The 13,725-nt window shown below is 46.5% G+C and overlaps 1 protein-coding gene across 3 annotated transcripts in view; it reads left to right on the top strand.

Moving 5' to 3' along the window:
• The window catches only part of RABEP1 (rabaptin, RAB GTPase binding effector protein 1), a 105,461-nt gene that overhangs the window by 64,955 nt on the left and 26,781 nt on the right, over positions 1 to 13,725 (top strand). For all 3 annotated transcript variants that reach the window (XM_058705345.1, XM_058705347.1, XM_058705346.1), the window contains 4 exons: positions 1,147 to 1,350; positions 3,561 to 3,721; positions 7,910 to 8,029; positions 13,111 to 13,246. In XM_058705345.1, coding sequence (XP_058561328.1) covers positions 1,147 to 1,350; positions 3,561 to 3,721; positions 7,910 to 8,029; positions 13,111 to 13,246 — 621 coding nt within the window. The remainder of the gene's footprint in view (positions 1 to 1,146; positions 1,351 to 3,560; positions 3,722 to 7,909; positions 8,030 to 13,110; positions 13,247 to 13,725) is intronic.

The following is a 13,725-nucleotide window of genomic DNA, read 5'->3' as shown; positions in this document are numbered from 1 at the left end:
GAGCAGACACGGCCCTGAACGCTGGCGGGGGTGGGGTGGTCGCCTTGTCTGAAGGGCCATTCGGCCAAACCCCGGGCTTACATAGGCTTACGTCTGTAGTTGGCTCACCGTGTCAGCTCGATATTGAGGAGGTGGCAAAGGGATGAGGAGAAAATTAATCCTGACTTTTAACGTTTATTTATTTTTGAGACAGAGAGAGACAGAGCATGAATGGGGGAGGGGCAGAGAGAGAGGGAGACAGAATCGGAAGCGGGCTCCAGGCTCTGAGCTGTCAGCACAGAGCCCGACGCGGGGCTCGAACTCACGGACCGCGAGATCATGACCTGAGCCGAAGTCGGCCGCTTAACCGACTCAGCCACCCAGGCGCCCCAATCCTGACTTTTAAAAATCCTTGATCTTTTTTTTTTTTTTCAACATTTTTTTTTTATTTATTTTTGGGACAGAGAGAGACAGAGCATGAACGGGGGAGGGGCAGAGTGAGAGGGAGACACAGAATCGGAAACAGGCTCCAGGCTCCGAGCCATCAGCCCAGAGCCTGACGCGGGGCTCGAACTCACGGACCGCGAGATCGTGACCTGGCTGAAGTCGGACGCTTAACCGACTGCGCCACCCAGGCGCCCCTAAAAATCCTTGATCTTGATCTTGTAGCTTGCGGTGTGGTCCGGCTTTCTTTTCTCCCGTGTTAACCGTTTCTCAAATGTTCACCTTGTGCAAGTGTTGTACTCCCAAGCATTTTCAGTGAATTGTTTATCACTAAGACAACCTTCTAAGATGGGTGTTTTTATCCCCGTCTTGTAGATGTGGAAACTGAGGCCAGAGAGGTTAAATAAGTTGATTAGCCAGTGAGTGAAAGAGTCTAAATTTAGCTTTAAAACTATGGCCTTCATCACTGGCTGCTTGGATAATGAGTAAGGAATGGACTTGTGATGCCCTGCACACCCTGAGTCTTATCTTTATTAAAATAATTGGTTTTCTAAGTTACCTAACATTGAATTTAATGTTTACCTCCTTCGTTAGACTGTTAACATTATAAAGGGGACGCTGTATTTGTTCCTTGGGCTGTCAGCCTGCCGAGTGCCGGTGCGGCCCCTTCCCTAACCGGAGGCCTCCCCTCCCCTCCCCTCCCCTCCTCTCCCCTCCCCGCAGAGGACCTGAAGAGGCAGAATGCGGTGCTGCAGGCCGCGCAGGATGACCTGGGGCAGCTTCGGACGCAGCTGTGGGAAGCCCAGGCGGAGGTGGAGAACATCAAGGCCATCGCCACGGTCTCGGAGAACACCAAGCAGGAGGCCATCGACGAGGTGAAAAGACAGTGGAGGGAGGAGGTGGCTTCGCTCCAGGCCGTCATGAAAGGTAAGGAGGGAGCCCTCCATCTGCTTTGTCGTTTCCCGGCGACACCGATGCCGGTGACGGACCATTTTCGGAGCGTCTCAGACCGGATCCTGAGTGGTGTTTGTGGCCTCGCGTGTTCCCGCGGGCGCCAGTGGTGCTGTGAACGGTTCTGTCCTCTGGGTGTTCTGGAGGAGCCGGCTCCCCCTGACGCGGGATGAAGCTGTGTGGGTGCGGGAAGTGCACGGAGCTGGAGAACCTCCCACGGGAGGCCTCCGGGCCCTGCTTCCACTCGCTGGTCCCAGCGGATTCGCGCCCACCCGCTCCGTGCGGCCGGTTCCACGTCTTCAGGGGGAGCCTGGGTTTTGCTGGGCCTCTTCGCGCGGTCTCTGTGGCCGAGGGGCACGGGTTCTGGAGGCTTCGTGGGCCGTGGCCCTCGGACCAAAGGAAGAGTAGCCGTCTCCCGTCCGTCTGCTGCCCACACTAGTGTTCGGTCACAGCCTGCGTTTCTCACGTGACAGTGACCCGAAGCAAATTGCCCCGGAATCTTCGCGTTCCTGAAGTCAGTCCAGTTACTGTCGAGTGTGGGTGTGAACTAGGGACGAGCCTCTCCTCTTGTCTGCGCTCGGGTCCTGTTTCCCTCCGTGCTCCCTGACAGCCAGCGTGGAGGCTGTCACCCGGGGACTGGCCCCCAGATAGGAGTCCGGTTCTTGCACGGAAGCAGCAGCCCAGGGGTGGGGACCCCACGGGGTCACCGGTGTCCTGGGCTCCTTCGGTCCTCCTCCGTCCGTAGCGTATGGTTGTCAGCTCCATCGTCCTCCTGGCTGAACATGAGCTGCTCCTCCTTCAGCCCCTCACATTTGCTGAGGCGTGTGCTTACCCACAGCTACAAAGGCAACTGGAAAATCTCGTTTGTGAAGTGCACCACCGACTTCCTAAACGAAATTGGGGTTCTGTTGTTAAGGAAGAAAGCGGGGCGCCTGGCGGGTCAGTCGGTTAAGCGTCCGACTTGCAGTCCGTGAGTTTGAGCCCCGCGTCGGGCTCTGTGCTGACAGCTCGGAGCCTGGAGCCTGCTTCAGATTTTGTCTCTCTCTCTCTCTCAGCACCTCCCCTGCTCACACTTTGTCTCTCTCTCTCTCTCTCTTAAAAAATAAACATCAGGGGCGCCTGGGTGGCGCAGTCGGTTAAGCGTCCGACTTCAGCCAGGTCACGATCTCGCGGTCTGTGAGTTCGAGCCCCGCGTCAGGCTCTGGGCTGATGGCTCGGAGCCTGGAGCCTGTTTCCGATTCTGTGTCTCCCTCTCTCTCTGCCCCTCCCCTGTTCATGCTCTGTCTCTCTCTGTCCCAAAAATAAATAAAAAACGTTGAAAAAAAAAATTAAAAAAAAAAAAACATTAAAAAACATATACAAAAAGACAAAGGAGCAGTGGAAGTTAACAGACATACGTGTTTATCCCATGATGTGTTAAGATTATATTAAAGATAAGGTAATTTAACAAAGACCTTATAGAATCTGTCTCAATTTAGAATCTGAGTTACAGCAAAATATTCCAGAAGCGCATCCCTTCTGTCTCACATTCAAGTAGTTGGGTGGGGGTGACAGTCCCATTTGTCTCAGGAGCCGTAGCGTCGTGTGTGGGAGCAGCGGTCTGGCTGAGGTCGGCCCCCGGGTCCGAGCCAGCCCTGCTGCTCTGGTTGTGGAATGTTCACCGGCCAGAGTGGCCTTCCCTAAGCTTTCTTCGTCCACGAGGGAACAAACGGCACAGGCCCATCGTGAAGAGCAGGCATGAGTCACAGCCCTCACGACACTTGTGCACGCAACAAGAACCAGAAATCTTGCTTGAGTTTAGTTGGTTTTGTTTTGTTTTTATTTAAAAAAAAATTTTTTTTTAAACGTTTATTTATTTTTGAGACAGAGAGAGACAGGGCATGAACGGGGGAGGGTCATAGAGGGAGACACAGAATCTGAAACAGACTCCAGGCTCTGAGCCGTCAGCACAGAGCCTGACGTGGGGCTCGAACTCACGGACCGCGAGATCGTGACCTGAGCTGAAGTCAGACGCTTCACTGACTGAGCCACCCAGGCGCCCCAGTTTTGTTTTGTTTTTAAAGTGAATTCGACGATTTCCAGAATCCAGGCATACGCTCTTTATGTAACTCCTTTTAAAATTTCAGTGTGCCAGAACATTCTTCCTCAGAGCGCTCAGACCTGCGATCTTTGGTGATATTTTGTAGAGACGGTCCGCGACTACGAGCACCAGTTTCACCTCCGGCTGGAGCAGGAGCGAAGCCAGTGGGCACAGTACCGGGAGTCCGCGGAGAGGGAGATAGCGGATTTAAGGAGAAAGCTGTCGGAAGGTCAAGAGGAGGAGAATTTAGAAAACGAAATGAAAAAGGTATGAGGAACGTCTTCACCTGTAGGAGTATTCGAATTCGAATGCAGGATGCCTCCACCCGCATTGCAATGGCCGTAGGCGGACTTTCCTGGTTTCTGTTTGGGGGATTGTTTGGACACACACGTAAATGTGGCGCGGGATAGCCTGACTCCCTGACCCCAGACGTGTGCGTGGCTGACCTCCCTGCCCCTTCTTCACATCCCGAAACAAATGTCTCCACTGCAGGAGGCCTGTCCTGACCACGCCACTCAGCACGACAGCCTGCCCTCCTCCCCCCCTGCACCCGCCACCGCTGCGCCCATCGCCGTATCCGGCGGTGCTTTGTCCTTTCCTACAGCACCCACAGAGTTCACCTGTTGATCATGCCTTCCCTTCCTTGCTAGAACGTGAGCTCCGTGAGCCAGGACCCTCGTTTGTTTGCGGGTCCTGCGTGCCCACGGTAGTGTCTAGCACGCAGGGGCTCACAAATATTTATCGAAGGAGTGTGGCCGCCAGGTGAGTGTGTCTAAGCCGGACCTTCAGAACAGATGTTGATTTTCTGTCTCTCTCAGTATCCCTGGGTTCCCGTGAGACAAATGTACCGCATATTATGCCGGAACGTAGCAAGATGCCTGAACATGGGGCGGTGGAGAAGGTGCAGTATTTTTTCATGAAGAAAACAGTGAGAGCTCTTTGGCCAGTTTAATTATATAAACTTGTAGCCTACTGATGTGTGTACATACTTCTATTTTAAATCACACATTATATGTAAAATTACAACTAGATTTTGACTTTATCTTTCATTCGTATTAATCATCATCTTTGGTTCCCAACCCTCGGTCCGTACAAGGACTGTTTTTGTGTATTTAGAAGGTGATTTAGTTTTTATAATAACCGAAAAATCATCTGAGAACCCAATACCCAAGAAAGAAGCTTTAAACACGAAGAACCGTTTCTTCCACTCCATTTTATTCCAGGGGAAGACTGTAATTCAGCATCTTCACGAGGATCCGACATCTTGCTCACCACTAGAGTCACTTAGCCATCTAACAGAGTTGTCCACCGTCACCTCCCTCAGGTTGTTGGAGATAGTTCCTGGTCGATGCTGTCGTTGGGGATTCCGGTCCAGGCCGTAACAGGAGATCCTTGTTTCCAGTTGTTCCTGATTTTTTCACAACGTGCCACTTCCTGTTGCTTTTAAAATTTATTTTTATTTTTAAAATAAACTTGGCGCACCTGGGTGGCTCAGTCAGTTTAGTGTCCGACTCTTGGTTTTGGCTCAGGTCATGATCTCACGGTTCATGGGATTGAGCCCCTTGTCGGGCTCTGTGCTGACAGCGTGGAGCCTGCTTGGGATTCTCTCTCTCCCTCCCTCTCTGCCCCTCTTCTGCTTGGGCATGTATGTGTGTGTTCTCTCTCAAAATAAGTAAACGTTAAAAAAAAAAAGTAAACTAAAGTTTATTTTTTAGAACAGTGTTTGATTTACGGAGTCAGATTGTGTAGATAGTACAGAGTTCCCGTGTGGTCGACGTCTAGTTTTCCCAGTTACTAGTATCTCATGTTGGTGTGGTACATCGTCACGACTAGTAAACCAGGATTGAGTATGATGAGCTAACGTCCATTCATTGTATTCAGATTTCATTAGTTTTTACCTGATGCCCTGGCTCGCTATTTTTAAGATCTCACGCAGGCACCACGTTGCAGGATGCCACGTGTGTCTTTAGGCTCCTCTTGGCCCAAATTTTCCTTGTTGTTGTTTTAAAGAATAAATCTAATGAGGTGACAATAAAATGCAACACCCAGGCATAAAAAGAATCCTAAGGAAATTCATAGAAGGCAAGTAAGTCCCCTGTCTCATTGTGTATCAAAAATGAAAATGTAAATACCGTAATTGCTACAGAACTGTTCCCCTGGAAGATGAGACACACGAGGATGCTGGCTGTTACAGCGTCTGTTCAGTAGGCCACCGAAGGTGTGGCCTTGGCAGTAAGGCGATAGGAGAGAAATAAGTCATAGGATCAGCGTTTAATCCATAAAATCTTTATGTGCGGATGACACTTTCTTTTTGTTGTTCTACTTGTGTTTACTTTGCTTCCGGTGTAGTTGGCGTGTGTGTGGTGTCAGTTGCAGGTGTCAGGCACGGAGAGTCAGCTCTTCCCTATGTCACCCGGTGCTCATCGTGACAGATGCACTCCTTAATACATTTTCCTTGTTTTTTTCGTTTGTTTTTTGTTTTTGTATTTTTCTTTTTCGAGAGAGCGCGTGTGCAGGTGCGTGTTGGGGAGGGGCAGACGGGGAGAGAGAGAATCTTAAGCAGGCTCCGTCCGTGCCCGTGTGGAGCCCGAGGCAGGGCTCAATTCCATGACCATGAGATCATGACCTGAGCCGAACTCAAGAGTCAGATGTTCAACCGACTGAGCCTCCCAGGCGCCCCAGAGTTTCCGTGTTTTTAGTGACCTTTCTGTCATTTAAAAAAAAAAATCATCTTACAAGTTTTGTTTGTAATGGTATGCAACACTTAGTTGTGGGGTCATCGTTGCATCATTAAGTAATTCAGTCTATGTTAAATTCTCTGCTTCTTCCCTCCTTCTTTTCCCCCTGCTGTTTGTTATCAGCACAGCAGATCTGTTAACCTAGACAGAAGATAATTTAAGCTCACATGCCTTTTCCAAACAGTACTTAGTTAAAAATAAAATAAATGATTCAATGACTTTTTAAGGACTGGAAAACAAAGTGAATCCCTCTTTTCTGAGAGAGATGTGTCTTGGGGAAAAGCCCCACTCATATTTGGGCATAAATGATATTTTCCCTATCATGAACAATTGAGGTCAATTTGAGCTCTTTAAGTTTAGGGAATAAGGTTAAATTTCATGTTCACTAGAAGGGAAAAAGCTAACTTTTTTAGTCTGCCTTTGTTTGTGTATATATACACACAGGTGTACACATACACCCACGCATATGCACACACTACACACACGTATGCACACATACGTGTGCATGCACAAACACACGTACCTATACACACGTGTATACACACAACACCTACATGCACATGCACGCATACATACACAATATACATATATGTGACGTGTACAATATATGTATGATAAAAGTTTCTCACTAGTTTACTAATTTATGGATGTTATTTTTTTTTAATCCATGTTTTTGAGAATGAAGGACAGAAAACAATATGATAGTCCTTCTTTGGGTTTGTTTCATTTAGGTATCAAATGTCAAATAATATTTAAACTACTCTTTTAAAATAACTAAGATGGGGGCGCCTGTGTGGCTCAGTAGGTTAAACATCCTACTTCGGCTCAGGTCATGATCTCACAGCCGGTGAGTTTGAGCCCTGTGTCGGGCTCTGTGCTGACAGCTCGGAGCCTGGAGCCTGGAGCCTGCTTCTGATTCTGTGTCTCCCTCTCTCTCTGCCCCTCCCCCACTCATGCTCTGTCTCTCAAAAAATGAATATATGTTAAAAAAAAATGTTTATTAAAAAAATTTTTTTTAACGTTTATTTATTTTTGAGACAGAGAGAGACAGACCGTGAACGGGGGAGGGTCAGAGAGAGGGAGACACAGAATCGGAAACAAGCTCCGGGCTCTGAGCTGTCGGCACAGAGCCCGACACGGGGCTCAAACCCACGAACCGTGAGATCATGACCTGAGCTGAAGTCGGACGCTCAACCGACTGAGCCACCCAGGCGCCCCCACCAAAAAAATGTGTTTTTAAATGAAATAACTAAGGTGAAAGCTTTTTAATAGCAACATAATTTTGTAACATTTTAGAAAGTATGTGCTGTTTTTTTATGTTTATGAACTAATCAGTACTTTCATCCACCCATTTCCAAAGAAAGTATCATGTCCTGAATTTAGTCACTGGAGTTGTAAAACTTAAAGTGTTATGTGTATTTCCTTTTATATATAGGGTATTTTCGAATTTAATGAATTGATTTAAAAAGTCAGGAGTGTCATAGTGAATCTGTTTTCCTACCCACTCCCATTTCTAAGTGGAACACTGGGAAAATTGGGATGATGGCTTGGCCTTCACGGTCCTACGGCACCGGAAAGCACACGTGGTTCAGTTCAACGAGCACTCGTACGGCGCCCGGTGGGCTTACTTGTGTTCAGTCTAACGATGTGTGAGTCAGAGTTTCTCAGAAAAGCAACGAGCCAGTAAGTTGTAGCATTTAATTCTTTTTAACCGTAGGCCCAAGAGGATGCTGAGAAACTTCGATCTGTTGTGATGCCCATGGAGAAGGAGATTGCGGCTCTGAAAGAGAAGCTGACGGAGGCTGAAGACAAGGTTAAAGAGCTGGAGGCCTCAAAGGTTGTGAGATGTTGTAGCCCGTTCTTGCACCCAATGCCCTGACCTGATGCCATGAGCACAGCTAGTCATGGAGGGGCACACCCTGGCATTCAGACTGTGAATCTGAAGAATCTTGGTTTCTTTAAAATACAAAAAAAAAAAAGAAAAAAGAAAAAAGAAAAGAAAAAAAAAAAGAAAAAGTTTGGAGATGATTTTGTATGGATGGTTTAAATAATCACCATAGTGGTGCTCCGTTTTGTTTTGCTTTGGTACAAAGTAGTGTTCATTTTCTTGTCAGAATGAGACCTGATCTCATCCGTTTTCTTGTTGAGGAAAATGAATGGGTCCAAGCTGACTTCATTCCCTGAAGCTGGCCCCAGAATTGATGTCTGAGAGATGATGTGGTTAGAAGCGTGGCTGGGTTTGCTGGCTATGAAGTCACAGCAGAGGGAATGTCGATCATTTTAACAATTAATTGAAAGTAGGAAAGAAAGAAAATAATTTTAAAAAGGCAGTAAACAAAAGCACAGCATAGGAGTGTGGAAAGGGGAATGTGTCCGTGACCCTAATAAATGTGAACTGATAATCACCTACTGAAAGAGATGGGATTTTTAAAAACGTAAATTTATATTGATTATAATAGATGCACCTAAAATAAAATTATAAGACTGAAAATAATGGGATATTTAAAGGTATGTCATATAAATTCTAACCAAAGGAAAGTTGATATAGCAGCTGTGATATGAAACATTTAGGATGTAATAGAAAAAAGAATAGAGAGACCCCATCTAGTAATCCATCAGTAGGATAGGACAGTCGTGATTGAATGTTTCTTACACACCTTGAAATATGTGAATTACAAGGGACAATTAAGGGGAAACTAACTTTCACAGTTATAGTAGGAGCTTGGAACTGATTTATAGCAAGTGATCAGGTGGGCAGAAAAAAATATTAGTAGGGATATGGGGGCTTTGAATAACCAGATTAATAATTTAGATGTAACAGACACACAGAATTCTGTAGCCAGGAAAGGGGGACTGTATCTCCTGTAGTCGTAGAGTGTAGGAGTTAGGAGCTCAGCATTTAGTAGCAGGGGGAACCTTTGGGAAATTAAGCTTACTGTTTTGTTTTCTCAACTATAAAATGGAGATACCTCTACTGCGTGCCTTGTAAGGCTATTAATAGGATTCTATAGAACACTTAGGACAGTGTGTGAGACAAAGTATTGTTAGTTTCAGGTACATGATATTTCTCATAATGACACAAAGGAAGCGTCAACACGTTTTGAAGGATTGTTATGCAGACTCAAATCTCTGTAATTAAATTATTTAGAGTAATTTAGAGTATTTAGAGTAAAACGGCAGCTAAAATAAAATCTCTGGAAATGGGAAAAAATCATGGAAAAAGGAATTCTAAGATATTTAGAGTGATTTGAATATGTTACTCAAGAATCTAAAAAACCAACAATAGTACAATGTGAACACTAGGAAATCTATAATATTCGTAAGAGCAGAAATGAGTGAAACAGAAAAGCAGAAGAGAACTTGAGAATGTCAGCATAATGGGAAAAATGGGAAAGCTGGTAAGACAGACCTCCAATAGGACTCATCAAGAAAAAAAAACATTAGAAATCAGAATGGGGACATAACCACAAATCAGTAGAGACTTGAAAACAAAACATACTCATAACAGTGTCATACCAACAAATAGGAAATGAAGGAAATTTGGTTAAATGAAAACTTTTTTTTTTTTTTTTTTAAGTTTATTTTGAGAGCAAGAGAGTGGGGGAGAGGCAGAGGGTGGGAGGAGGGAGGGAGGGAGGGAGGGAGGGAGGGAGAATCCCATGCAGGGTCTGTGCTGGCAGCACAGAGCCTGGCGTGTGGCCCGAACTCAACGAACTGTGAGATCATGACCAGAGCTGAAACCGAGTCAGACGGTTAACCAGCTGAGCCACCCAGGCGCCCCGAAAGTAGTAACTGTTAAAGAAAGTGAATTTATAGTCAGATTTAGAGTCAAATCTTCCTTTCTCCTGTTTCCTCTCTGAAAGACGTTCGGGTTTTGCAGGCAAGTTTTTCCAAACCTGGAAAGAGATGATCCTTATATTTTACAGAGTGTGTTAGAGAACAGGAGGAAAGCTCTCCTGCTGATTTTGTGAGACCTGCATGATTTCATTACAAGCACACAGAAAAGTGGTAGGAAGGAAAGGCATTCTAGATCTATCTCACTTAACGTAGAAACAAAAATTCTCAACAGTGTAAAAAAAAAAAGAAAAACATCTTAACCAAATAGGATATATTCCCAGGAATTTAGGGAGGGTGTATCATCAGAAATCCCACTATTGTTATGCACCACATGAGAAGATTGTAGGAGAAGGGCAGTGTGTTCTTGGCTTCAGAAAGGCATCTGATAAATTTAAACATCCAGTAACTTGATAAGAACTGTTTATCAAACCATCAGCAAACATTATGATTAATGAGGAGTGTTCAGCAGCCTTACCATTCATGACAGGAACCACGTGAGCAGACCCGTAGTCCGTGATTCTGTGTGGATTGTGTTTGTGGCCCTGGATGACACAGCAAGACGAGACGGAGAGATGGGCTTAACTGAATGAAAACAACAAAATTGACTTGGTGGTTTATGTAGAAAACCAGGACGACGTACAGACACATTGTCAGACCTGACCACAGTTCAAGAACGTTGTCCCAACAAGAGCAACAGACAGACGTGATAGTGTTTGTGTCCTCCAGTAATCCGCCCAATGGGGGGAAGATCCCATTCACGGTAGCAAAAGCAAAACAAAACAAAACAAAAGCACCAAAAAAGCCTCACTGTGTGTTACCCGAGAATACATCTAAACAAAAACGGGTAAGATCTTTACAGAATACATTATAATGAAGGTCTGAATACGTGTGTTCCGGAATGAAAAGATAATGTATTATAAGGCAGGTAGTATATCCCCAAATTCATCTATAAACTCAGAATTCCACCCAGATTCCAATAGGGTTTAATAAGCAACACGGTAAGTGGATCCCAGAATTCACACAGAGAAGTGGGGGATCAGAAGTGTACCCGGGACGGTTTGGAGGAAGGCAGGGTGGAGACACTTGCCCGGACACGGGACAGCGACCCGGGTGTGAACGTGACAGGGGAGTTGTGTCCCACCCTCAGCAGGCTGTAAGTCCACCACACAAATTGGTCATGTTTACACACCCCTGGAACGTGCGAGAAACTCTTGCAGTTTCGGCTGCCATTGTCCGGTTGGAGCCCCAGGTGACAAATACGGGGTCCTTGGGGTCGTCATCGCTTCCCTTCCCTCTGTCACACGTCGATGCTGGTACCGTAGGTGTCCCTAGAGGTAGCTTTCCTGACCCCACCCTCCAGCTCTCACCTAGATTTTTGTGGGTGTCCGTGTGTTTTTTGGCTTTGTTATGTGTTAGGGCAAATGGAATTCAAGGGCATTCGCGTACTGTGGCACCACTTTCCCAGGGTTCTGCTTGGTAGCTTTCAGAGGTTAGAGATTCATTCATCACAAATCGAGTCAGGCATTCGCGCTAAGAAGTAGCAGCAGGTCGAATTAGTGATTGCGTACCACCGCTGTGTGTCTGCACACCAACTCTCCTTATCACCAGCTGGAGTCCCGCCCTCTCCAGTGACAGGGACACGCCTCCCAGCAGTCAGTGCTTTGTCACACCTGCTTCATGTCTTCGGTCGTCTGACCACATCCAGGGAAGCGTCAGGTGGCTGCTTCAACAATCATTTTAGCCTGTGACCAGTACTAACGTGTGGTCAGGTTCACTGCAGACTTGACCGCCGGCATTTTCAAGTTTGAAGAAGTAGGAAGAAGAGAAGCTTGGAAGTGGCCTTGAAAGTGAAGTTGGACGTAACCACGGAAAAAGCTGACACGAGTAGCCAGAACTTAGGATGGGCGGTTTGTAAGACAGTACGAGTGATTCTGTGATCACTCTCTGGGGCAAGACTGCATTTCACTTTGGTCATAACTGTTTCACGCATTAGACTGTCTTGGTGATATTTGAGTATTACAGTTAATTGTTAAGCAGGAATAAGACCCGTTTTAAAAGATGTGATCTTAGGGGCACCCGGGTGTCCCAGTTGGTTAAGCATCCTGACTGTTGATTTCAGCTCAGGACATGATCTCACAGTTTCGTGAGTTCGAGCCCCACGTTGGGCTCTGTGCTGACGGCGCAGAGCCTGCCTGGGTTCTCTGTCTCCGTCTCCCTCTCTCTGCCCCTCCCTGACTCGTGCTCTCTCTCACTCTCTCAAATAAGTAAACTTTAAAAGATGTGACTTTAAAACATACCCCACACTTGCCTCCAGGTTTGTGTTTATTACAGCATGAGACTATTTTTTCCATTATGACTTCCTCTTTTTTCCTTCCAATGTATGTGCCTGTTCGCAATGTGTCCTTTTTATAAGTTTAAGGCATTTGGGATCACCTCACCAGAAATCAAAGAAGAGCAAATTTACAAGAGTGTGGTACTATTTTTATCTTTAGAAATTAACTGCTGTTTTGAAAAGGACCCGCGACAACTCCGTGTGACTGAGAGTGGCAAAATGAGCGCATGTACGTGTCGCTCTGGGAGTACACCCTGGAGCTGCCTTTTTGGAAGGCGAGGCACAGGAGTGTCCCTCCCACACGGTGTCACTCTGGGGATACAGTTACGAAGAAGACTGTGTGTGTGTGTGTGTGCGCTCTAATTAAAAATTGTTTAACTTTTTCAATTTCGGTAAATACAAACTCAAGTTATTTTCAAGGCACGTTCAGATATACGTACATATACATCGCCGATAGGTCTCAGGTAGAAACTATTGTAGGTTTTACTTTTTTTTTTTTTTTTTCAACGTCTTTTATTTATTTTTGGGACAGAGAGAGACAGAGCATGAACGGGGGAGGGGCAGAGAGAGAGGGAGACACAGAATCGGAAACAGGCTCCAGGCTCCGAGCCATCGGCCCAGAGCCCGACGCGGGGCTCGAACTCACGGACCGCGAGATCGTGACCTGGCTGAAGTCGGACGCTTAACCGACTGCGCCACCCAGGCGCCCCTTGTAGGTTTTACTTTAACAGCATCGCGTTCTGTTTCAGGTTAAGGAGCTGAATCACTATCTGGAAGCTGAGAAATCCTGCAGGACTGATCTGGAGATGTACGTAGCCGTCCTGAACACTCAGAAGTCTGTCCTACAGGAAGATGCCGAGAAACTTCGGAAGGAATTGCACGAAGGTAAATACGTATCCTCTGTAGTTTTAGTCTCGGTCTCTGAGAAAACCAGAACAAATCCGAGAGGCTGCACATGAGTGATTCACCGTAAGCCTTGCAGTCGGTTGGAGTGTTGTCCTGGGAGCCGTGAGGCCTAAAGACTCGCGGCTGTAACGGAACAGCTTCACGAGGCGCGAGGTGTGGGCAGAGAGACAGGAGGGCCGGGAATTTCTGCTTAAACTGCTTTTGCCCCCAGACCCAACTTGATGGGGGTAGTTCTACAAAAGGGAAAGTGGGGCCGGAGGGCAGCATCTCCGTTTGTGAGGAGTGGTTTTGATTTCACGAGGCCGGTAGCAGGGCTCTGCGGAAATTGACTCTCTTTTCCCCGGCCTGGGGGAGAAGGCTTATCTTTTCCCCATTAAAATAAAGATCCACTTTTGTCTTTAATTCTGCTAGCGAGTCTTAATTGCTGGGGTTCTTAACCTTTGTTGTGTCACAAACTT

This window comes from Neofelis nebulosa, chromosome 16, assembly GCF_028018385.1.
Source record: "Neofelis nebulosa isolate mNeoNeb1 chromosome 16, mNeoNeb1.pri, whole genome shotgun sequence".
In the NCBI taxonomy this organism is placed as follows: Eukaryota; Metazoa; Chordata; class Mammalia; order Carnivora; family Felidae; genus Neofelis; species Neofelis nebulosa.
Note: the sequence above shows the minus strand (reverse complement) of the source record. Positions and strands in the feature narration are given on the sequence as shown.